The sequence below is a fragment of the Microcaecilia unicolor genome, chromosome 12 (genome assembly GCF_901765095.1).
Source record: "Microcaecilia unicolor chromosome 12, aMicUni1.1, whole genome shotgun sequence".
NCBI lineage: Eukaryota > Metazoa > Chordata > Amphibia > Gymnophiona > Siphonopidae > Microcaecilia > Microcaecilia unicolor.
Genome location: NC_044042.1, coordinates 33,962,339 through 33,986,058, shown reverse-complemented (window position 1 = coordinate 33,986,058; position 23,720 = coordinate 33,962,339). Strand labels below are relative to the sequence as shown.

Here is a 23,720-nt window from a genome sequence, read left to right as displayed (position 1 = left end):
ATTTACCAGCACACCCCTGCATTAGCCAATAGACATATGGAAGGTTTTTTTGAGCCAATGACTGCTGTGAATAGGTTATTTGAAAATTTACACCTGTATATATCTGAGGCTTTTTCCTTCCCTATAAAAAAAATGATATAAACATTATTTATTTCTGGTCTGTAGAATACTGAACACAGATATTGTGAAGTGTTTTTAGTTGGCTGAAATTTTCACATGCAATGCATGATTCAGAACTCCATTTCACACCTGGCTTTCTTTCCTGTTTATAAAAAAACTCACTGTAGAGTCAAATTAATCAACCATTGGAAACAATTTTGCAGAATATTAATGGGCAAGGAAGGTATAGGGGAGGAGGTGCTTGTCAAGCAAATCAGCCCTCTCAGCCTCTTCGCTATTTACAGTTGTTAAATGCTTTGAAACAGACTCTCTTAGGCAACTGTGTCCCCATCTCTGAAAGAGAAGCTCATGCTTTCTCTAACCCTGCACACAGAACTGAAGCAGGCTACTACTACTACTTATCATTTCTAAAGCGCTACTAGACGTACGCAGCGCTGTACACTTGAACATGAAGAGACAGTCCCTGCTCGACAGAGCTTATGTAATGAAGATTGAGATGCCTCTGGAGTTTGATTATGTAAGTATTTTGTGGCTGGACGTGTTTAGAAGAACAATCACCCCTAATCCATTTGTTCCTTAAAGAGAAACCTAATATGCCATACAGCAAAGTGAAACCAGTGTTCCAGATTCAGAATATAACTTCAGGGGAGTGGGTTGGGGGCTGGATTATGGTTTGCTGTGTTGTGATGTCTTGGCCTTTGGCATTTCTGAAATGATGTGTGAGTCCTCGTTGCTCCCCCCCCCCCCCCCATGAAGGGATTAAATTAAATTGTATTTATTTACTTACTTACTATATTTCATTATGAATTGTTGCTTGTTTGGACATGTTAGTGGTAGAAAGTTTCTGATCATAAACCTAAGCTTTTTTAAGGACGGTCTGCTACATGTATTTTATGCTATTCCCTATTGTGAGTGTACATTCGGCTGCATGCAGGACCAGTATTAAACATGCAAGGGCCCAGGCAGAAACTTGGAGAGGGTCCCAAAGCCCACCAACAGGCTACATCTCCTTCAGCTTTAAGCAGTTTTAGGGTCTCTCTGTACCATGGGGGGGGGGGGGGGCAAAGCAATTGCCCTGTTTGCACCCCTATTGGTGTCCCTGGCTGCATGTTTGGTTTTGCTCTATTTTTGATTGTCAGTGAAGTTGCTGGGGTTCTCAGCGTGAAATCTTTGCATTGGTGACTCAAGGGTCCTTTTACTAAGGTGCGCTGAAAAATGGCTTGCGGTAGTGTAGATGTGGGTTTTGGGCACACGCCGATCCATTTTTCAGTACGCATGTAAAAACGGCCTTTAAAATTTTTTTTGCCGACAGTCAACATGCAGCAAAATCAAAATTGCCCTGCGTCCATGTTGAGTCTGTGACCTTACCGCCAGCCATTGACCTAGCGGCAGGGCTTTTTTTGAGGGGGTACTGAGTACCGGCACCTTTTCCAGTGTCTCCTAAAATTGACCCATGAACCACAAGTTTTAATGAAAGAGCTCAGGCTCAAGACACCAATTCTGCCTTGTCATAGATTCTGTGACTGATTACAGGGGGCCTGGCTATTGTGGAGTGAGTCCCTCAGTGATCACCCCACCCCTGAAGGGTGGCCTGGCATTTGAGTACCGGCACCTTTTTTGCTAGAAAAATTGCACTGCCTAGCGGTACAGTCTCACGCGGTAACCGGGCGGTAATGGTCTATGTGTGTCAAATACCAACTGATGCGCGTCTGATATGCGTATCTGAAAATAAAAAGAATTTTTCGGCCACACATATTGGACGTGCGCCAAAAATGAAATTACTGCAAGAGCCTTGAGATAGCCAGGTGGTAACTCCATTTTGGCACTTGTTGGGCATGGATAGATGCTTACATGACTTAGTAAAAGGGCCCCTCAGACTTTTATTCTTCCAATGTAATATGAGTATGTCTACATTAATGAAGCTATAATTCTTTCATAATATATAGTGTTTTGAGAACACTAGCACATCAGAGGTATGAGAGAAGAGCTGGAAAAAAAATAGACTGCCATTCTTACGATTGTTCTGCTAGAGAAATGATCCCGAGGAAGGGCTGAATAATCAATCACCTTAGCTGGAAGAAAATTCTAGTCATTGTCTATAGCCTTCGCTGTATTATTACCTACTGTACACCGCCTTGGGTGAATCTCTTCATAAAGGCGGTTAATAAATCCCAATAAATAAATAAATAAATTAGTCGTCCCTCCCCTTTATTATTTTCGTTGCCCTTCTCTGTACCTTTTCTAATTCCACTATATCTTTTTTGAGATGCAGTGACTAGAATTGCACACAATATTTGAGTTGCAGTCGCACCATGGAGCGATACAAAGGCATTATAACGTCCTCATTTTTTTTCCATTCCTTTCCTAATAATACCTAACATTCTATTTGCTTTCTTAGCCGCCGTCGCATACTGAGCAGAGGGTTTAAACGTATCATCAATGATGGCACCTAGATCCCTTCCTTGGTCGATGATTTCCTAATGTGGAACCTTTCATTACGTAGCTATAGTTTGGATTCCACTTTCCCATATGCATCACTTTGCACTAGCTTGTATTAAACGTCATCTGCCATTTGGATGCCCAGTCTCCCAATCTTGTAAGTTCCTCTTGTAATTTTTCACAATCCCCTTGCGAATTAACAATTTTGAATAACTTTGTATCATCAGCAAATTTAGTTACCTCACTAGTTACTCCCATGTCTACATCATTTATAAATATGTTGAAAAGCATCAGTCCCAGCACAGACCCCTGGGGAACCCCACTATCTACCCTTCTCCATTGAGAATACTGACCATTTAACCCTACTGTCTGTTATCCATCTTTTAGCCAGTTTTTAATCCACAATAGAACACTACTTCCTATCCCATGAATCTCCAATTTCCTCTGGAGTCTTTCATGAGGTACTTCGTCAAATGCCATTTGAAAATCCAGATATACTATCGACCGGCTCACCTTTATCCACATGCTTGTTCACCCTTTCAAAGAAATGTAATAGATTGGTGAGGCAAGATTTCCCTTCATTAAATCCATGTTGGCTTTGTCTTATTAATCCATGCTTTTGAATATGCTCTGTAATTTTGTTCTTTATAACAATCTCTACCATTTTGCTCGGTACCGACGTCAGGCTCACCAGTCTATAATTTCCTGGATCACCTCTGGAACCTTTGTAAAAAAAATCGGCGTTATATTGGCCACCTTCCAATCTTCTGGTACCAGCAATAGTTCTGCAAGTTCATTTTTCAATTCTATCAGTACTCTGGGATGAATACCATCCGATCCAGGCAATTTGCTACTCTTCAGTATCTCTCCCAAATCTTCCTTGGTGAAGACCAAAGCAAAGAATTCATTTAATCTCTCCGCTATCGCTTTGTCTTCCCTGAGTGCCCCTTTAACCCCTCAGTCATCTAGCAGTCCAACTGATTCTTTTGCAGGCTTTTAATATACCTAAAAAATTTTACTATATGTTTTTGCCTCCAACGCAATCTTTTTTTCAAAGTCCCTCTTTGCTTTCCTTACTAGCGCTATGCATTTGACTTGACATTCCTTATGCTGTTTCTTGTTATTTTCAGTCAAATCCTTCTTCCATTTTCTGAAGCATTTTCTTTTAACTCTAATAGCTTCCTTCACCTCACTTTTTAACCATGCCGGCTGTCGGTCTTCCTTCCTCTTTTTTTAATATGTGGAATATATTTGGCCTGGGCTTCCAGGATGGTATTTTTGAACAGCATAAGTATTGCCACACTGGGACAGACCAAAGGTCCATCAAGCCCAGCATCCTGTTTCCAACAGTGGCCAATCCAGGTCACAAATACCTGGCAAGATCCCAAAAAAGCTCAATACATTTTATGCTGCTTAACCCAGAAATAAGCAGTGGATTTTCCCCAAGTTAATTTAATAATGGTCTATGGACTTTTCCTTTAGGAAGCCGTCCAGACCCTTTTTAAACCCTGCTAAGGTAACCGCCGGATGAAAATTTTTGACCTTTGCAGCTGTTCCTCTAAGTTTTTTTTCCTCCATTCTTCTCATTTTATCATAGAGGGGCATTTTCGAATGGGGACGCCCATTGCTAAGGGCGCCCAGCTCTGAGGACGGTATGGCGAAGGGGCGGGGCCAACTGTATTGTCAAACGAGACGGGCGTCCATCTTTTGTTTCGAAAATACGGTTGGGGGCTGGCAAAATCTCGACCTAAATGCTGAGATCGCTGGATTTAGAGATGGGCACCCTCGGTTTTCCCCCATAATGGAAACTGATGGCGCCCATCTAAAAAATGAACCAATCCAAGGCATTTGGTCATGGGAGGGGCCAGGATTCATAGTGCACTGGTGCCCCTCACATGCCAGGGCACCAACCAGGCACCCTAGGGGACACTATAGTGGACTTGGCAAATTGGTCCCAGGTGTATAGCTCCCTTACCTTGGGTGCTGAGCCCCCCAAAACCTACTACCCACAACTGTACACCACTACCATAGCCCTAAGGGGTGAAGAGGGGCACCTACATGTGGGTACAGTGGGTTTCGGGTGGGTTTTGAAGGGCTCCCATTTTCCACCACAAGTATAACAGGTGGGGGGGGGGGGGGTGGGCCTGGGTCTATCTGCCTGAAGTCCACTGCACCCACTAAAACTGCTCCAGGGACCTGTATACTGCTGTGATGGACCTGAGTATGACATTTGAGGCTGGCATAGAGGCTGGCAAAAAAGTTTTTAAAGTGGTCTTTTTGAGGGTGGGAAGGGGTTAGTGACCACTGGGGGAGTCAGGGGAGGTCATCCCCGATTCCCTCCGGTGGTCATCTGGGCAGTTTGGGCACTTTTTTGTGACTTGGACCTAAAAAAAAAGGGACCAAAAAAAGCGAACCAAATTCTCGCCAGGGACGCCCATTTTTTTTCCATTATCGGCCGAAGCCTGCCATCTCTTAACCACGCCCCGGCACGCCCCTGTCCAGCCTTCGCTACCATTCTGACACGCCCCTGGGAACTTTGGCCGTCCCGGCGATGGAAAGCAGTTGGTGACACCCAAAATTGGCTTTCGATTATGCCGATTCTGGCGCCCCTGAGAGAAGGGCGCCCATCTCCCGAAAGATGGGCTCCCTTCTCTTTCGAAAATGAGCTGGATAGTCTCCTTTTTGAAAGTTAAATGCTAATGTATTGGATTTCCTGTGTGTACTTACTCCAAAGCCAATATCAAATCTGATCATATTATGATCACTGTTATCAAGCGGCTCCAGCACCATTAGCTCCTGCACCAGATCATATGCTCCACTAAGGACTAGGTCTAGAATTTTTTCTCCTCTTGTTGGCTTCTGTACCAGCTGCTCCATAAAGCAGTCCTTGATTTCATCAAGGAATTTTACCTTCCTAGCATTTTTTTTTTATTTGTTGCATTTCTATCCCACATTTCCCCCATTTTTGCAGGCTCAATGTGGTTTACATATTGCCGTTAGCGGCGTTAGCCGATTCTGGTCTGAACAGATACATGGTACAAATGAATACAAGTGATGTTGTGATAGATAAGGTACATGTAAGGTTGGTGTAGATTGGGGGAGCTTAGAAAGCGGGGGGGAGGAAGGGTCAGGTAATGTCCTTTACGTTCTTTGGTTGCATTGTGTCGCATGTGTCCATGTATTTTTATGTTGGGTCGGTGGGGTATGCTCTTTTGAACAGGACTGTTTTTAGTGATTTCCGGAAATGAAGGTGGTCTGGCATGCCATGTTACACTTACCCAGTCAATATCAGGGTAATTGAAAGCACCTATTATTATTGTGTTCCCCACTTTGTTAGCCTCCCTAATTTCTGATATCGTTTCTACATCTGTCTGTTCATCCTGGCCAGGTAGATGGTAGTACACTTCTATCCTCTTATCACTATCCTTTCCCCCTTTACACATGGAATTTCAATCCATAAGGATTCCAAGATGTGTTTTGTTTCCTGCAGATTTTTCAATCTATTTGATTCAAGGACCTTCTTAACATACAATGCTACCCCTCCACCAATTCGATCCACCCTATCACTATGATATAATTTGTACCCTGGTATGACAGTGTCCCACTGGTTATCCTCCTTCCACCAAGTCTCAGAGGTACCTATTATATCTAATTTTTCATTAGTGCAATATATTCTAACTCCCATCTTATTTCTTAGGCTTCTGGCATTCGCATATAGACATTTCAAACTATGTTTGTTGCTCCTATTTACATATTGATCAGCAGTTGACAGTGTTAATTTGCAATCTTTTGTCTGATTTTTATTTAAAGACACTTGGATGGTCTCTATTGCAACCTCGCTATTGGGATACCCTATCTTCCCTGTTTTGGTGATATCTTTGAAAGATTCTTTGTTCAGAACCATGCACTTTTGAATGACTTTCAGCCTTCCCACAGGTTCTAGCTTAAAAGCTGTTGCATCTCCTTGTTAAATGCCGATGCCAGCAGCCTGGTCCTACCCTGGTTAAAGTGGAGCCCATCATTTCGGAATAGGCTGCCCTTTCCCAAGAATGTTGCCCAGTTCTTAAAAATCTAAAACCCTCCTCCCTGCACCATTGCCTCATCCACGCATTGAGACTCTGGAGCTCTGCCTGTCTCTTGGGTCCTGCATGTGGAACGGGGAGCACTTTGGAAAATGCTACCCTAGAGGTTCTGGATTTGAGCTTTTTACCTAAAAGCCTAAATTTGGCTTCCAGAACCTCTCTCCCACATTTTCCTATGTCACTGGTACCCACATGTACCAAGACAGCCGGCTCCTCCCCAGCACTATCTAAAATCCTACCTAGATGATGTGTGAGGTCCACCACCTTCGCACCAGGCAGACAAGTGACCAGGTGAGCCTCACATCCACCAGCCACCTAGCTATCTACATGCCTAATAATCGAATCACCAACTACAACAGCCGTCCTAACCTTTTCCTCCTGGGTAGAAGCTCCTGGAGACATCCTTGGTGCAAGAGGATACTGCATCCCCTGGTGTTCTGATCCTGGCTACAGGATTACTTCCAGCTGCACCAGGGTGATACTCTCCTTTTAGAAGACCTCCCTCCTCCAAGACAGCACAGGGGCTGCCAGACTGAAGGTGGGATCTCTATACAACGTCCATGTAGACCTCTTCTATGTACCTCTCTGTCTCCTTCAGCTCCTCCAAGTTTGCTGCTCTAGCCTCAAGAGAATGGACTTGTTCTCTGAGAGCTAGGAGCTCCTTGCATCGAGCACACACATAACCTCTCACCAACTGGGAGATAATCATACATGTGAGATTCAATGCAAAAGACTGGATAACACTCCTCTCACTACTGGACTGTTGTCTGTATCTTAGTATTATATAGTTGTTTAATTAAAACTTCTTAAAGTACTAGGAATATCAGATGACTATAAAGAGCCTTAAGATGATATAGAGGGGCATTTTTAATATGACGTCTAAGTCCGACTTTGGATGTTTTGCAAAAAACGTCCAAAATCTGAATAGCAAAGAAGGTCATTTTCAAAAAAGAAAACCGTCTATCTTTTGTTTTCGAAAATAGAAGGTTTTGTCATTTGGATGTTTTATTTTTTGGTCCATTTTTGAAAAAAAAGGTCCAAGTGCAAAACGCACAAGATCAAGCCATTGGGATGTAGGAGGAGCCAGCATTTTTAGTACACTGATCCCTCTGACATCCCAGGAAAGCAATAGGGCACCCTAGGGGGCACTACAGTGGACTTCATAAAATGCTCCCAGGTACACATCTGATGATTGCTCCATTACTTTGTCTGCTGAGCCCCCCCCCCCCAAAACCCACCCTAAATCCAGTACCCCCAACCGTACGCCACTACCATAGCCCTTATGGTTGAAGAAGGGACCTATATGTGGGTACAGTGGGTTTCTGGTGAGGTTTGGAGGGCTCACAGTTTCCTCCACAAGTGTAACAAGTAGGGGGAGGTAGAAGCCTGGGTCCACCTGTCTGCAGTGCACTGCACCCACCACTGGACTACTCCAGGGACCCGCATGCTGTTCTAATGGACCTGAGTATAACATCTGAGGTTGGACGGTAATGTTTTTCATCAACTTTTTTGGGGGTGGGAGGGGGTTAGTGAACACTGGGGGAATAAGGGGAGGTCATCCCTGATTCCCTCCAGTGGTCATCTGATTATTTAGAGCACCTTTTTGTGCCTTATTCATTATAAAAACAGGTCTAGCTCAAAATGTCGTAGTTTTAGTCCTGGACGGTTTTGTTTTCTTCCATTATGGCTGAAAAAACGTCTCAGGAACGCCCGTCCCGCCCTGAACATGCCCCTGATACACCTCCTTGAGATTTAGACACACTTCTGATGGACTTCAAAGAAAAATGTCTAAAATAGGTTTCAAAAATACTGATTTGGACGTTTTTGTGAGAAAAATGTCCAAATGTTGCTTTGTGCCACTTTTTAGACATTTTTCTGTTTTGAAAATGAGCCCAATGGTGTAGTATGTAATTTACTTTGTGTTTGCTTCTCAGAAACTAATTAAATGTAATTAAAACTCTAATAAAAACTCTCCTGTTGTTGTCCTAATTAGAATAATTGACAATAAATGTTGAGCTAGCAGATAGCAGACCCGAAAACAGAAAAAGAGAAACTGGAACCAACATGATGGAAAATTAAAATGTCCAGACAACAAAGAATGTATTAAATTGAATATGGTTTATGGCAGTGGTTCCCAAACCTGATCATGGAGGTACCCCAGCCAGTCAGGTTTTCAGACTATCCACAATGAATATTCAATGGAGGCAGTGCAGGCAAATCTCTCTCATGAATACTCATTGTTGTTATCCTAAAATCCAGTGCTGGGGCCGCTGCTTTTTAACATATTTATAAATGACCTAGAGATGGGAGTAACTAGTGAGGTAATTAAATTTGCTGATGACACAAAGTTATTCAAAGTCGTTAAATCGCGGGAGGATTGTGAAAAATTACAAGAGGACCTTACGAGACTGGGAGACTGGGCATCTAAATGGCAGATGACGTTTAATGTGAGCAAATGCAAAGTGATGCATGTGGGAAAGAGGAACCTGAATTATAGCTACGTCATGCAAGGTTATACGTTAGGAGTCACGGACCAAGAAAGGGATCTAGATGTCGTCGTTGATGATACGTTGAAACCTTCTGCTCAGTGTGCTGCTGCGGCTAAGAAAGCAAATAGAATGTTAGGTATTATTAGGAAAGGAATGGAAAACAAAAATGAGGATGTTATAATGCCTTTGTATCGCTCCATGGTGCGACCGCACCTCGAATATTGTGTTCAATTCTGGTCGCCATATCTCAAAAAAGATATAGTGGAATTAGAAAAGGTAAAGAGAAGGGCGATGAAAATGATAAAGGGGATGGGACAACTTCCCTATGAGGAAAGGCTAAAGCGGCTAGGGCTCTTCAGCTTGGAGAAAAGGTGGCTGAGGGGAGATATGATAGAGGTCTATAAAATAATGAGTGGAGTTGAATGGGTAGATGTGAAGCGTCTGTTCACGCTTTCCAAAAATACTAGGGGGCATGCGATGAAGCTACAATGTAATAAATTCAAAACAAATCTGAGAAAATGTTTCTTCACTCAACGTGTAATTAAACTCTGGAATTCGTTGCCAGAGAATGTGGTAAAGGCGGTTAGCTTAGCGGAGTTTTAAAAAGGTTTTGACAGCTTCCTAAAGGAAAAGTCCATAGACCGTTATTAAATGGACTTGGGGAAAATCCAATATTTCTGGGATAAGCAGTATAAAATGTTTTGTACTTTATTGGGATCTTGCCAGGTATTTGTGATCTGGATTGGCCACTGTTGGAAACAGGATGCTGGGCTTGATGGACCTTTGGTCTTTCCCAGTATGGCAATACTTATGTAAATTTGGTGAACCTGGAAAATGTACTGAGCCAAATTGACAAATTAAAAAGTAGTAAATCACCTGGACCAGATGGTATACATCCAAGGGAACTGAAAGATCTCAAATATGAAATTGCAGATCTGCTGTTAGTGATCTGTAACCTGTCATTAAAATAGTCCGTAGTACCTGAAGATTGGAGGGTGGCCAATGTAACGCCTATTTTTAGAAAGGGATCCAGGGATGATCCAAGAAATTACAGACTGGTAAGCCTGACTTCAGTGCCGGGCAAAATAGTGGAAACAATTATAAAGAGTAAAATTACGGAACACGTGGACAAACAAGTTTAATGGAAGATTTAACATGGATTCAGCCAAGGGAAGTCTTGTCTCACCATTTTGTTTCATTTCTTTGAACACATGATTAAACACGTGGATAAAGGTGAGCCAGTTGATATGGAGGTGTATTTTCAAAGCACTCAGACTTACAAAGTTCCATAGGTTACTATGGAACTTTGTAAGTCTTTGAAAAGGAGCCCCTATATATATAGTAACATAGTAAATGACGGCAGAAAAAGACCTGCATGGTCCATCCAGTCTGCCCTACAAGATAAACTCATATGTGCTACTTTTTGTGTATACCTTACCTTGATTTGCACCTGTCCTTTTCAGGGCACAGTCTGCCCAGCACTATCCCCGCCTCCCAACCACCAGCCCCGCCTCCCACCACCGGCTCTGGCACCGACCGTATAAGTCTGCCCAGCACTATCCCCGCCTCCTGCCACCGGCTCTGCCACCCAATCTCGGCTAAGCTCCTTAGGATCCATTCCTTCTGAACAGGATTCCTTTATGTTTATCCCATGTGTGTTTGAATTCTGTTACCGTTTTCATTTCCACCACCTCCCGCGGGAGGGAATTCCAAGCATCCACTACTCTCTCCGTGAAAAAATACTTCCTGACATTTTTCTTGAGTCTGCCCCCCTTCAATCTCATTTCATGTCCTCTCGTTATACCACCTTCGCACCTCCGGAAAAGGTTCGTTTGCGGATTAATACTTTTCAAATATTTGAACGTCTGTATCATATCACCCCTGTTTCTCCTTTCTTCCAGAGTATACATGTTCAGGTCATCAAGTCTCTGCTCATATGTCTTAGTTATAGATATAGTGTATCTAGATATTCAGAAAGCGTTTGGCAAGTCCTCATAAGAGATTCTTGATCAAATTAAAAACCCACGGCTTAGGAGGTAGTGTTCTGTTGTGGATTAGTACATAAGTACATAAGTAGTGCCATACTGGGAAAGACCAAAGGTCCATCTAGCCCAGCATCCTGTCACCGACAGTGGCCAATCCAGGTCAAGGGCACCTGGCACGCTCCCCAAACGTAAAAACATTCCAGACAAGTTATACCTAAAATGAGGAATTTTTCCAGTCCATTTAATAGCGGTCTATGGACTTGTCCTTTAGGAATCTATCTAACCCCTTTTTAGATAGATTCCTAAAGGACAAGTCCATAGACCGCTATTGATGGATAGAAAACAAAGGGTAGGGATAAATGGCCATTTCTGTGAATGGAGGAGGGAGGAGAGCCCAGGAGCAGCCCAAGGCAAAATGCTGCCGAGGCAGGGCTGAGATGCCGCCTCCCCAGGCCAAGATGCCGCCCCCCCCCCCCCCCCCGGGGCCAAGTTCTGCCATCTCCCCTTCCTTCCTTCACCCCGTTTACCTTCTTTCTTCATGTTCCAAAAGCCAACGGCAGCAGTGATTTCCATACACTGCACTGCCACCGGCACCGGCCTCTTCTCTACTGCAGCTGCCTCTGATGAAACAGGAAGTTACATCAGAGAGGCAATTGCAGTAAAGAGAGAGGGAGGTGCCAGTGGCAGAGCAGCATATGGGAATTGTGCCTGCCGCCAGCGGCTTTGGGAACACAAAGAAAGAAGGTAAACTCGGGGAATGGAGTGGAGGAAGGAAGGGAGAGGGAAATGCCTCTCTAGAAGAGTGTCACCTGAGGCCCGGCCCCAGGTGGCCTAATGGTCGGGCTGCCCCTGGGAGTAGTACCCTAGGGATCTGTACTGGGACCAGTGCTATTTAACATATTTATTAATGATCTGGAGATGGGAACGATGAGTGAGGTGATTGAATAGTTTTGTGTCGTCTGCAAATTTAAAGTTGTTAAAATGCATGCAGATTGTGAAAAATTACAGGAAGACCTTAGGAAGTTGGATGACTGGGCATCCAAATAGCAGATGAGATTTAATGAGGACAAGTGCAAAGTGATGCACATTGGGGAGAATAATCCAAATCATAGTTATTTGATGTTGGGTTCCACCCTAGGAGTGAGCATCCAAGAAAAAGATCTAGATATCATCATGGACAATACACCAAAATCTTCTGCCCAGTGTGTGATGCTGGTGAGAAAAGCAAATAGTATGCTAGGAATGATTAGGAAAGGGATAGAAAATGTACTTATTTATTTATTGGGATTTATTAACTGTCTTTATGAACAGATTCGCCCAAGGCGCTGTTTCATTTAAAACTTACAATTTTGTTAACATTGTAGCAATAGTAACATGATCAAATATAAACATATATACAATAAATGAGGTAAACTTGGAAAAACGATGTCAGTACAATACAAACAATACCATAATAGACAGCATGGAAGAATATTCAAATAACATAGATATAATACAATGTCAGCATAATACCAATGAAACACCTAATAAGCAAGCAATAAAACATTCAAATAACATAGATATGATGTTCATGCTTTTCTATGTAGCTGAGGGCCAAGTGCAGATATATAGATGGGGACAAGATGGGTGGTACAGAGTCAATTGGGATAAATAGACAGGTGGTTAAACTCAAAGTAAATTCTTTGTACAGTTAAACAAGATATGAGGAACTGGTCTGAGTTTACATGGTGTGCAGCAAGCTAGTCCAGGTGCGGAGTGAGAACAGCCAGGCTTTTACCTGCTTTCTGAAGTATGCCTCTGTATGGCTATTGCTCCATGGTGCGACCAAACTTTGGATATTGTGTGCAATTCTGGTCATCATACCTTTAAAATGATATAGCGAATTAGAAAAGGTTCAAAAAAGGGTCACCAAAATGATTTAGGGGATGGAACTCCTCTCATATGAGGAAAGGCTTAAGAGGTGAGGGCTCTTCAGCTTGGAAAAGAGACGGCTGAGGGGGGGATATGATAGAGGCCTGTAAAATTCTGAGTGGTGTATAACGGGTAAATGTAAATTGATTTTTTACTCTTTCAAAAAGTACAAAGACTAGGGGACACTCAAGAAAGTTACATACATGTAACTACTTTTAAAACAAACAGGAGTAAATATTTTAACACTCAACAAATAGCTAAGCTCTGGAACTCATTGGCCAGAGGATGTGGTATCAGCGGTTAGTGTATCTGGGTTTAAAAAGGTTTGGACAAGTTCCATAGTCTGCTATTGAGATAGACATGGGGAAAGCCATTGCTTGTCCCTGGGATCAGTAGCATCAATCTTGCTACTATTTGTGATTCTGCCAAGTACTTGTGACCTGAATTGGTCACTGTTGGACGCAAGACACTGGGCTAGATAGACCATTGGTCTGACCTAGTATTGCTATTGTTATGTTCTTACAACAAGCCATACAAAAAAAAAAAACAGCTTACAAATTGAAACAACCATATTCAAAAGAAAGAAACAAACACAGAAGACACACATCCAACAAGACCCTAAACCTCACTCAATCATACCAATCAAACCCTGGTAACTGTTTATGTTTAAAGCAAAATGGCATCTGTGTGTATCATAGTAACATAGTAGATGACGGCAGAAAAAGACCTGCACAGTCCATCCAGTCTGCCCAACAAGATAACTCATCATTGCTACTTGTTAGGTGGTAGTGAAGTTATTTAGGTGAGGTGGCTAGTGTGAGTGTAGGCTTATTTCACATTTATTCAGAATGATATATCCCAAATTTTATTGAAATAGGTCAAATTTTGACAGAGCTATGCAGAAAACAAGCTTTGTATATTTAGACTTACAAAACCAATTTATAGACGTTTTTCTATGAAATCCATCGGAAGTGTGTTCAAATCACAAGGGGGCATGTCAGGAGCATGTTAAGGGTGGGATCTGGGCGTTCCTAACACTTGGATGAAACAAAACTAAAACATCCAGGGCTATAAGTTTTATTAACAAGTCACAAAAACATGCCCTAAATGACCATTGGAGTGAATCAGGGATGACCTCCCCTTACTCCCCAGTGGTCACTAACCCCCTCATACCCCCCCCCCCCAAAATGAGATTAATACCAGCCTGTATGGCAGCCTCAGATGTTATACTCAGGTCCATTAGAGCAGCATGCAGGTCACTGGAGTAGTCTAGTGGTGGGTGCAGTGAACTGTTTATACAAGACTCATGCCCATACCTTCCCCTCCCTGTTACACTTCTGGTAGAAACTGTGAGCCCTCCAAAACTCACCAGACACCCACTGTACCTACACATAGGTACCCCCTTCACCTCTAAGGGCTATTTTAGTAGTGGGGGTATTGGGTTTTGGGTGGGTTTTGGGGGGGGCTCAGCAGGCAAGATAAGGGAGCAACGGTGAGATGTGTACCTGAGAGCATTTATTTGAAGTCCACTGCAGTGCCGCCTAGGGTGCCCCATTGCACTCCTGGGATGTCTGTGTGACCAGTCTACTAAGAATGCTGGCTCCTCCTACATCCCAATGTTTTGATTTTGTGCATTTTTCACTTGAATATTTTTTTCTTTGAAAATGAACCAAAAAGATAAGTGCACAGAGCACAAAGACATCTAGCAAATAGTCATTAAAAAAAAAAAAAAAAGATAGATTTTTTTTTTTCTGTTTTGAAAATGGCTATATTCCCCACTTGAATTGTAGATGTTCTTGGCAAAATATCCAAAGTTGGACTTGGACGTCATATCGAAAATGTCCCTCTATGTAACTTTGTAAGTCTAAGTGGTTTGAAAATACGCTTCTATATCATCAATGTTATGCCCGTCTATGGTATTTTAGTCAGGAAAAATTGCCCTTTTTACATTCTCTGAAAGTGCTATCTGAGTCTGAATCTTACTTGACACACTCCAGGAATTCTCGTGGAGACTTTTTTCTGCTTTTACTGGAGGATCAGATGATTGAAAATGCTAGAGATTTGGAAAGGTAAGCTTTTTTCCCTATCTGACCACTTCTGCTGCAGCTGAAATAGTAAACAGTTTCTGTTTGAATACTGGGTGTCTTCCCCACCCACACTGTGCATCCAAGCTGCACTGTCTTGACCTCATTCTCTGTTACAGTAAGCTGAACGGTACCACAGTGAAACTTACCAAAGATCCATTTCAAGATTACAAATTATCATAAAGCACTCGCTACAATTAGATGGCTTCTGACATGTCTCTAAAACAGGGGGACTCAAGAATCTGTACAGTTCTAATGGTTCCCAGTCAATGGCATGGCAAATAAAATGACCAGTGACAGTAGGGAAGCTCATATCCCCAGGTTTATTTATTTATTTTGGTGCATTTGTACCCCACACTTTCCCACATAAGCAGGCGCAGTATGGCTTACATCGATTGTCCTATCTCCCCTGCCCCCCCTCCAGCCACTCCTCCACTTTAATCAGCATATATTAAATTCCCCCATGTGCTACAGAAAAGCACCGAGCACATCCTATCCTATATAATAAAACGCACCTCCAACATTCTGAAGCTGACTGCATGGCTGAGGCATTCCTGCTCTCTGTATCTATCTCCTGAATTGACATCACGTACTTCCGGGTTCGTCACAAGCAGAAGTGACCAACCACACGAGGTTTCTCGGCTTCAGAATGTTGGAGGTGCATTCTATTAAATAGGATTGGTCAGTTCCTTGAAGCACAGCCAGAGCTCAGCCTCCTGCACAGTAACGCTCAGACACCAGAGAGAGAGGGAGGGCCTGACACCAGAGAGAGGGGGGGGGCCTGACACCAGAGGGGGGAGGTATCTCTGTCACACACACACTCTCTCTCTCTCTCACAGTCAATGTCTTTCTCTCTCTCACTCTCACACACTGTCTCTCACACACTCTTATGTCTCACACTGTATCACATTCACTCTCTATGTGTCACACAGTCACTCACACACTCTCTTGGTCTCATACACTCAGTCTCACAGAGAGTCTGTGTCTCACACACACTCTCTCTCTCTCTCTCTATGTATCTGTGTGAAACACACACTCTCTCTCTCTCTCTCACACTGTGTCTCACATACGCACTTACACACACTCTCATTCTCACACACACACTCTCTCACAGACACACTCGCACCCAGACTCACTCTCTCTCTCACACACACACACACACACTCACACATTCACTCTCTCTCTCTCACATACAGTCAGTCTCACATACACTCTCAAACATACACACTCCGAGGAAAACCTTGCTAGCGCCCGTTTCATTTGTGTCAGAAACGGGCCTTTTTTACTAGTCCTATATAATAAAACGCGCCTCCAACGTTCTGAAGTCGTAGTTCCGGAACGTTGCAGGAATGCTTCAAGGCTTGAAGGCTTCACTTTCTCGGCTTCAGAACGTTGGTGGTGCGTTTTATTATATAGGATTGATGGCTTTTGCTGTCCTTATCTGTCCTTATCTGTAACCTATTCTACTGAAGCAATAGTCAGAAGTTTTTACAAATGTAAAAGTGTGTGTTTACCCCAGAGACAGATTTAAAAATTGGATTGTGAAAATTGCCTGTCTTCATCAGATTATTATTGGGCAATGACAGCAGCAATCTTCCAATTTATGTCGAAAGATGGGCGTCCTTCTCTTTCGAAAATGAGCCCGATAGTAACATATATTTGATCTTGAATATTCTTTGTGGATATCGTGAGAACCTGATTGGCTGGGGTGCCTCCGGGACCAGGTTTGCGAACCACTACCTTAGTTCATTTCCAGGGATGACCAATAGCTCTCCTAGTCCCCAATAACTTTAGAAATAATTTAATTTAATATAGACTATAATCTTACCACATAATGCTTAACAACACTATATCTAACCAATAAGAATGTATTCACCCAATGTCTTACTTATAAATCTGTAACTGTTGTCCCACTAATGTTGTAAACCGCACTGAACCCTAAACAGGGGATATTAGCGGTATATAGTAACATAGTAGATGATGGCAGAAAAAGACCTGCACGGTCCATCCAGTCTGCCCAACAAGATAAACTCACATGTGCTACTTTTTGTGTATACCTTACCTTGATTTGTACCTGTCCTTTTCGGGGCACAGACCGTATAAACAGGGGATATTAGCGGTATATAAGACCTAAATTGAATTGAATTGAAATTGAACAACTTGAAGAAAAATCAGTATGGTGTCAAAGAACCACCCTGGCACACAGGTTCTGTGGCACCCCACCCTCTTCTCTGCTGCTATGGAAACCCATTTAAGGGGTGGAGTTAATGCAGGACCTGTAAATGCACATTGACTTACAAGCTCTGTGCTGACTGTTCTTCCTTCAGTTGTTGCTAATTCTGCTGCCGGTGCAAGCGTCAACAGACCTGGACAGAAGCATGACAGTGCATATGAACATATGGTGCTGGAGACAGCTGCCTAGATCCCTAAATTCAGGCAACAGTCAGTCCACAGCAGTCAGCCATTTTAAAGCTGCAGACAGCCATGGGCTGAATCGGATCCTGATATTCAATGCCGGGCCATGCCCGGGCACGGTCATTGAATATTTGTGTCTTCGGTGGATGCTGGCCAATATTTAGTGCTTGCACACCTTACTGAGCGAAGAGACGATATACATTCTGTCCAGCTAGGTATGCAGACATTGCCACTGAATATTGCTTAGTTAATGAAAGCAAGAATGGTATCTGATAAATGTTCTTTGAAAAGTGCTGGCACCACTTTAAGTTCTACAAAGTGCAACGGACGGTTTTGCTCCCGAAGAAGCGTATTGTGAAACAGGCTTACTGTCAAGCGAACCGAATGTGGAAGAGTTAGATTCCTATGCTACAGATAAGTGTTTTGAACTAGTAATCACTAGCAACAATGTACAAATGATTAAAATATTACCAGAAGTTTGCATTATTTATATAACTATTTCACATAATTAACCTATGAGGACGTTCGCACAGCTGTTCCTGTTGTAAAACACATTGTTAACAAGCCGAGCATCTGAGGTATTTTCCTCCTTTTCAAAGAACATTTATCAGATACCATTCTTGTTTTTGTTAATATTCTAAACAACAAGAGTTCTGCCCATTCAGTGATCAATTGCACTGAATATTGCTGCAACCCACATATATTCTGAATCCACACTGACTCTGCCACGGATTGTCCATGCACTAACCAGACAGTGCCCTGGTGGTCAGAAGAGATAGTCATTGGCCATATCCAGTTTAGTGCCGCTGAATATCCTTTCCAAGCCAGTTGTTTGAGGTTTAAGCAGGCAGGAGCCTGCTATCCTTAGTGTCCTCGCCATCCTTATACAAGACAATCATCTCCTGAAGCATTCCATGCATTCTGTCCGTCTGTAAAGAAAGCCCCAGTCAGTTTTTCCTGACCTGTTTCTTTGATAAAGAGGAGACCCTTTATCTTTACAAAAAAAAAAGGTCTCTCTTTCAGCTGTTGGGGTTCTAAATACTAATATTCCTAATAAGCAGAGAAAATGAAGCAGACAATAGACTCTGTGTGAAGTGAGAAACCACTGCCACCTGGTTTCTGATCTAAAAGTGCCCATCCTAGTGCATTATTGATCTCAGAATCACTACAGATGAGTCAGTCTGGGATTTGCTATGCTCATTTTTATACATTCTGGGATTGTTTTTCTTTTACAGAGACACACCGTCAGCTTTATGTAGTAGGTTTGTACTGGGTCAAATTTTCACCACAGAAATCTCCCTATTAGCAATGGTATTTTGGACAGGGTGGAGGGACACAGTATAGGATAAGGATCACATGATGAACAGCTCCAACAAACAAGGCACCTGACTGACTTCATGGTTTTCTTTTGCAGGACAGTTTTTCACTTGAGGCTGAAGAGTTCAACAGCAGTTCGAATGATTACGTCTGTCATGGAGTCACTGCCTCCAGCTTGGACACAAACAATATCCATGCTTTCCAAAAAGTTTTCATCCCTTTGGTCTACATCTTTGCATTCATCCTGGGTACTGTTGGGAATGGGTTAGTGTTGTTTGTCCTAAAACACTATAAGAGTGCCCGCACAACTACTGAAAATTATCTCCTCCACTTGGCTGTAGCTGACCTCCTGTTGCTCTTCTCTCTACCCTTTGTGGTGGTTGAAACCATGACAGGCTGGATCTTTGGGCTTTTTCTCTGCCGAACCATCAGCACCATTCACAAGGTGAACTTCTATTGCAGCAGCTTGCTGCTGGGCTGCATCAGTGTGGATCGATACTTGGCCATTGTACATGCAGTCCACACCTACAGGAAGAGGAAGGCTATCTCCATCCACATAACCTGCCTTGCCATCTGGCTTTTCTGCCTGTTGCTCGCCCTGCCGTATTTATTCATTGTTGAAGTAAAGACAGACTACAGCAATATCAGTAGCTGCACATTCTCCGAGCTGAACTTCCAGAGCAATGGTTGGTGGCAAGCTAGCCGTTTTATGCATCACTTTGTTGGTTTCCTGATACCCCTGGTTGTAATGTGCTTCTGCTACTCAACCATTATTAGAACCTTGTGCCAGTCTCATCGTTTTGAGAAGCATAAAGCAGTAAGAGTTGCCATTGTGATCACTGGGGTCTTCTTTATTTGCTGGATCCCTAACAACATTGTAATCTTCATGCACACTTTGATGGAACTGGAAGTTATCCCACATTGCAGCTTTCACCAGCCCTTGTCCATTGCCATCATGGTGACAGAATTCATTGGCTTCCTGCATTGCTGCCTCAACCCCATCCTGTATGCCTTCATTGGGGTCAAATTTCGTAATGACCTTATCCAGATCCTGCACAAGCTGGGTTGTTTGAGCCAGCACACCCTACGGCGGATCATCCACCTTGACAGGCGGGGAAGTGGTACTGAGTGTGAAACTGCAACATCTGTTTCCACCTTCTAACGCGCCTTTTTGCAACTGGATGAAAGGGAGCTCGGAACAGCCAAGACAGTGACTCATCCTAAGGCACAGCTTGTAAGTTCTTGGTTAGGACTGTAAGAACTGATGCTGACAGGGTGTCAGCACTATCTCAGACATGGAATATCTTAGGAAGACTTTTACAGAGACAAGAGGTGGTAACTCCACAGTTCAGACTGGAAGACAGTGTTCAGCTATGTTTTGCCTCAGAGATCTAAATGTTCAATTCTCGCACAAGTCTAAGAAGTGTCTTCCTCCTGTCCAAAGCCTCTCAGTATATCTGTCCATTTGGAATATCAGTCCTGCAGTGTGAATGTTTTTAGATTTGTGGAATGTTTGTTTTATTGTTGCTTAGTATATTAGTCTTGTGGATATCCCTAGTGAGACTTAAAGTGTGTCTTATGGGTTTAAAATAGAATGCTTTTACTTAGCATAAAAGAATCAAGTAGTGCTAGGGTTGTTGTTTTTTTTTTTTTTATCAGTGCATAACTTTTTATTTTACACATTATTATAAATATTCAAATGTTTCTCATTTTACATAGTGGATGACAGCAGAAAAAGACCCATCCAGTCTGCCCAACAAGTTAAACTCATAGCTTAAAGGTATGATGTGATACTACATATACATACTTGATCTTGATTTGACCTTGCTATTTTCAGGGCACAGACCATAGAAGTCTGCCTGGCACTGGCCTCGTTCTCCAACTACTGAAGTTGTCATCGAAGCCCCACTCCAGCCCATCCAAATCTGTCCAGCCACGATTAGGGCAAAGACTGTAGAAGTCTGCCTGGCACTGGCTTTGCTTCCCAATTACCAGTGTTGCCATCTAATTATCACTAAGCTTGTTTGGTCCCATGCCTTCTATACAGGATTCCTTTGTGTTTATCCCATGCATTTTTGAATTCCGTTACCGTTTTCATCTCCACTACCTCCTGTGGAAGGGCATTCCAGGTATCTACCACCCTCTCCGTGAAAAAGTACTTTCTAACATTATTCCCTCCCCTGCAACCTCAATTCATGTCCTCTAGTTATACTACCTTCCCATTTCTGGAAAAGGTTTGCTTGTAGATTAATACCTTGCAAATATTTGAATGTCTGTATCATATCACCCCTCTTCCCCCTTTCCTCCAAGATATACATGTTCAGGTCCTCATATTTGTGATGCAAACCCCATACCATTTTTGTCACTCTCCTCTGAACCACTTCAAGTCTTTTTACGTCCTTAGCAAGATAAAGCCTCCAAAAGTGAACACAATACTCCAAATGGGGCCTCACCAATGACCTGTAGAATGGCATCAACACCTCCTTTCTTCTGCTGGCTATACCCATCTCTAAGCAGCCTTCTGGCCGTGGCCATCACCTCGTCGCATTGTTTTGTTGCCTCGAGATCCTCAGACACCATCACCCCAATGTCCCTCTCCTGAGCTGTCCTCATCAGTCTCTCTCCTCCTATCCCATACATTTCCTTTGGATTTTGTCCACTTGTTCCAAAAATAGTAGGTCTAGGGGGCATGCGATGAAGCTACAAAGTAGTAAATTTAATACAAATTGGAGAAAACTTTCTTCACTCAACATGTAATTAAACTCTGGAATTCGTTTCCAGATAATGTGGTAAAGGCAGTTAGCTTAGCGGAGTTTTAAAAAGGTATGGATGGCTTCCTAAAGGAAAAGTCCAAAGACTATTATTAAATTGACGGGGGAAATCCACTGCTTATTTCTGGGATAAGCAGCATAAAATGTATTGAACTTTTTTGGGATCTTGCTAAGTATTTGTGACCTGGATTGGCCACTGTTGGAAACAGGATGCTGGACCTGATGGACCTTTGGTCTATCCCAGTGTGGCAATACTTATGTACTTAGATAACTTATTTCAAGAAATATATATCCAATATGAAAATAATCTTTCAATTAAAATCTGAATCCTTATTGTGAATCATTATCTATCTGATGTCTATTACACTTATTCTTCATTCTGTTCCCTTTAACTGCTCTTTCTCCAGCTTCTTTGTAAACTTTCTAATGCACAAAATGTTGGAAAGAATGATATAAAATGGATGTGTCCATCTGTCTGTTCAAAGGCATTCTAACTGTCCACAAAGGGATAGAAATTCACAATATTTTGCACGCAGAAGCAAAATATACTGCCTTGAACAATTTGATAACCAAAAACATTGGATCAGAGTTTTCAGAGAACCAAGCCTCCCAAAAAAAAAAACCTCCCCAAAACAAAAATCTCCATGATTTATTTCATGGGAAATTGTTAGAACTGAGGAATGTTGATCAGCATTTTATTTCAAAAGCATCCCCCCCACTGCTGCTTTTACAGCACTGTGGTACACCACTACCTCCCACTTCCAGTCGCATACATATTCCTATACCCATATGCCCCATATATGCCCCCAGGCAGCCACACCCCACACTACCCATCCTAATTTCCCATACACTTCCATTCAATTGCCACCCCCACCCCCTCTCAAATACTCCTTCATACAGTTTCCTAGCCATCCCACACATACACCCCCACCAACACACACCTTACCTGCACATCTCCTGTCACCCAACCACCCCCGCACCATACACACCCTCTTACCCCATCTAAAATCATAACCTACCCACTCCTACATTCCTACACATATGTCTTCTCACATCCACGCCCCTCATACACAAAAACCTACACACCCTTACCTGACAGCTCACTTCGTACACTTCCATACATATCGAACACACTGAAACATACCTACAACCCACATACCTATCTCCACAATTTTATACCCACACACATTTGTGCTCACACATCTACACAAACATTTTGCACTCCTACATATCCACATACACACACCCCACATAAACCAACTCTCCTATACTCACACGCCCACTGCACACCTAGTATACACCACCTCCACCTATACATTCCCAAGTATATGCACACTTCCTTCCTCAACTCCACTCATCCCTATACAATACATCCCCATCACAAACCACCCATACTTTCCCCATCTACAAATATTGGTAAGTATTCCCAAAGCCCTGCCTCTGCATGTTTTCCCTACTGTTTTTCCATGTGGCAATCTTCTTCACTCCTTTGAACTTCTAATTAAAAAGTAGTGTCACAACCTTGACGTACCGCCTTTCTGTGGTACAACCAAAGCAGTTTACATATCGTGTCCAGCTCTGTGGGAGCTTGAGCACCCCCAATATTGAACAAACTCCTTGACTGTGTCCAGGAAAAGGTCATTTCCATTGGGTGTAGCACCCCCAATAATTTTGAAAAGTTGGGCTTTCTTAATTTTACTTAACTGGAACGAGTTAATATGGCACCATGAGCTTTCTTTTACAATGACCCTGGGAGTTCTTCCCCCCTTTTTTGTCTCCTCTCAGCTTACTCTAGTCCAGTCACCACAGCGGCAGTCCTCAGCCAAGGCTCATTCCAGAACCCTGCAAACGTAGGCCCTGAATCCAGCTACTGGATGTCAACGTTGCATGACCATGACTAGAGCGCCCTGTTTCCTGCAGCAATTATTTGGCATATTTGCATTTATCTGAATATTAAAATTTGTAAATGTTTAAAAAGTTTACTTAATAAAAATAAAACAATTTAATGACATTTTTTGCCTGTCTGTTTCATTTATTCGGTCCTATTTTTGGGGAAAAGGGATCATAGTGATTGGTGCTGGAGGAGGGGGGGGGGATAAAATGGATC

The 23,720-nt window shown here is 42.7% G+C and overlaps 1 protein-coding gene across 1 annotated transcript; it reads left to right on the top strand.

The window, feature by feature from the left end:
- The first annotated feature begins 604 nt into the window (after positions 1 to 604).
- On the top strand, positions 605 to 20,416 carry CXCR5 (C-X-C motif chemokine receptor 5). Its single transcript, XM_030221691.1, has 2 exons — positions 605 to 637; positions 18,940 to 20,416. The coding sequence occupies exons 1-2, from the start codon at positions 605 to 607 to the stop codon at positions 20,002 to 20,004; spliced, it is 1,098 nt and encodes a 365-aa protein (XP_030077551.1). The 3' UTR covers positions 20,005 to 20,416.
- Positions 20,417 to 23,720: the final 3,304 nt, after the last annotated feature.

What these genes read in the sequence shown, in the direction of transcription:
- CXCR5 (XM_030221691.1), top strand. Translation starts at nt 605, where the DNA reads ATGAAGATTGAGATGCCTCTGGAGTTTGATTAT. An exon ending in TGCCTCTGGAGTTTGATTAT is followed by an intron (nt 638 to 18,939) that starts GTAAGTATTTTG and finishes TTTCTTTTGCAG; the next exon opens with GACAGTTTTTCACTTGAGGC.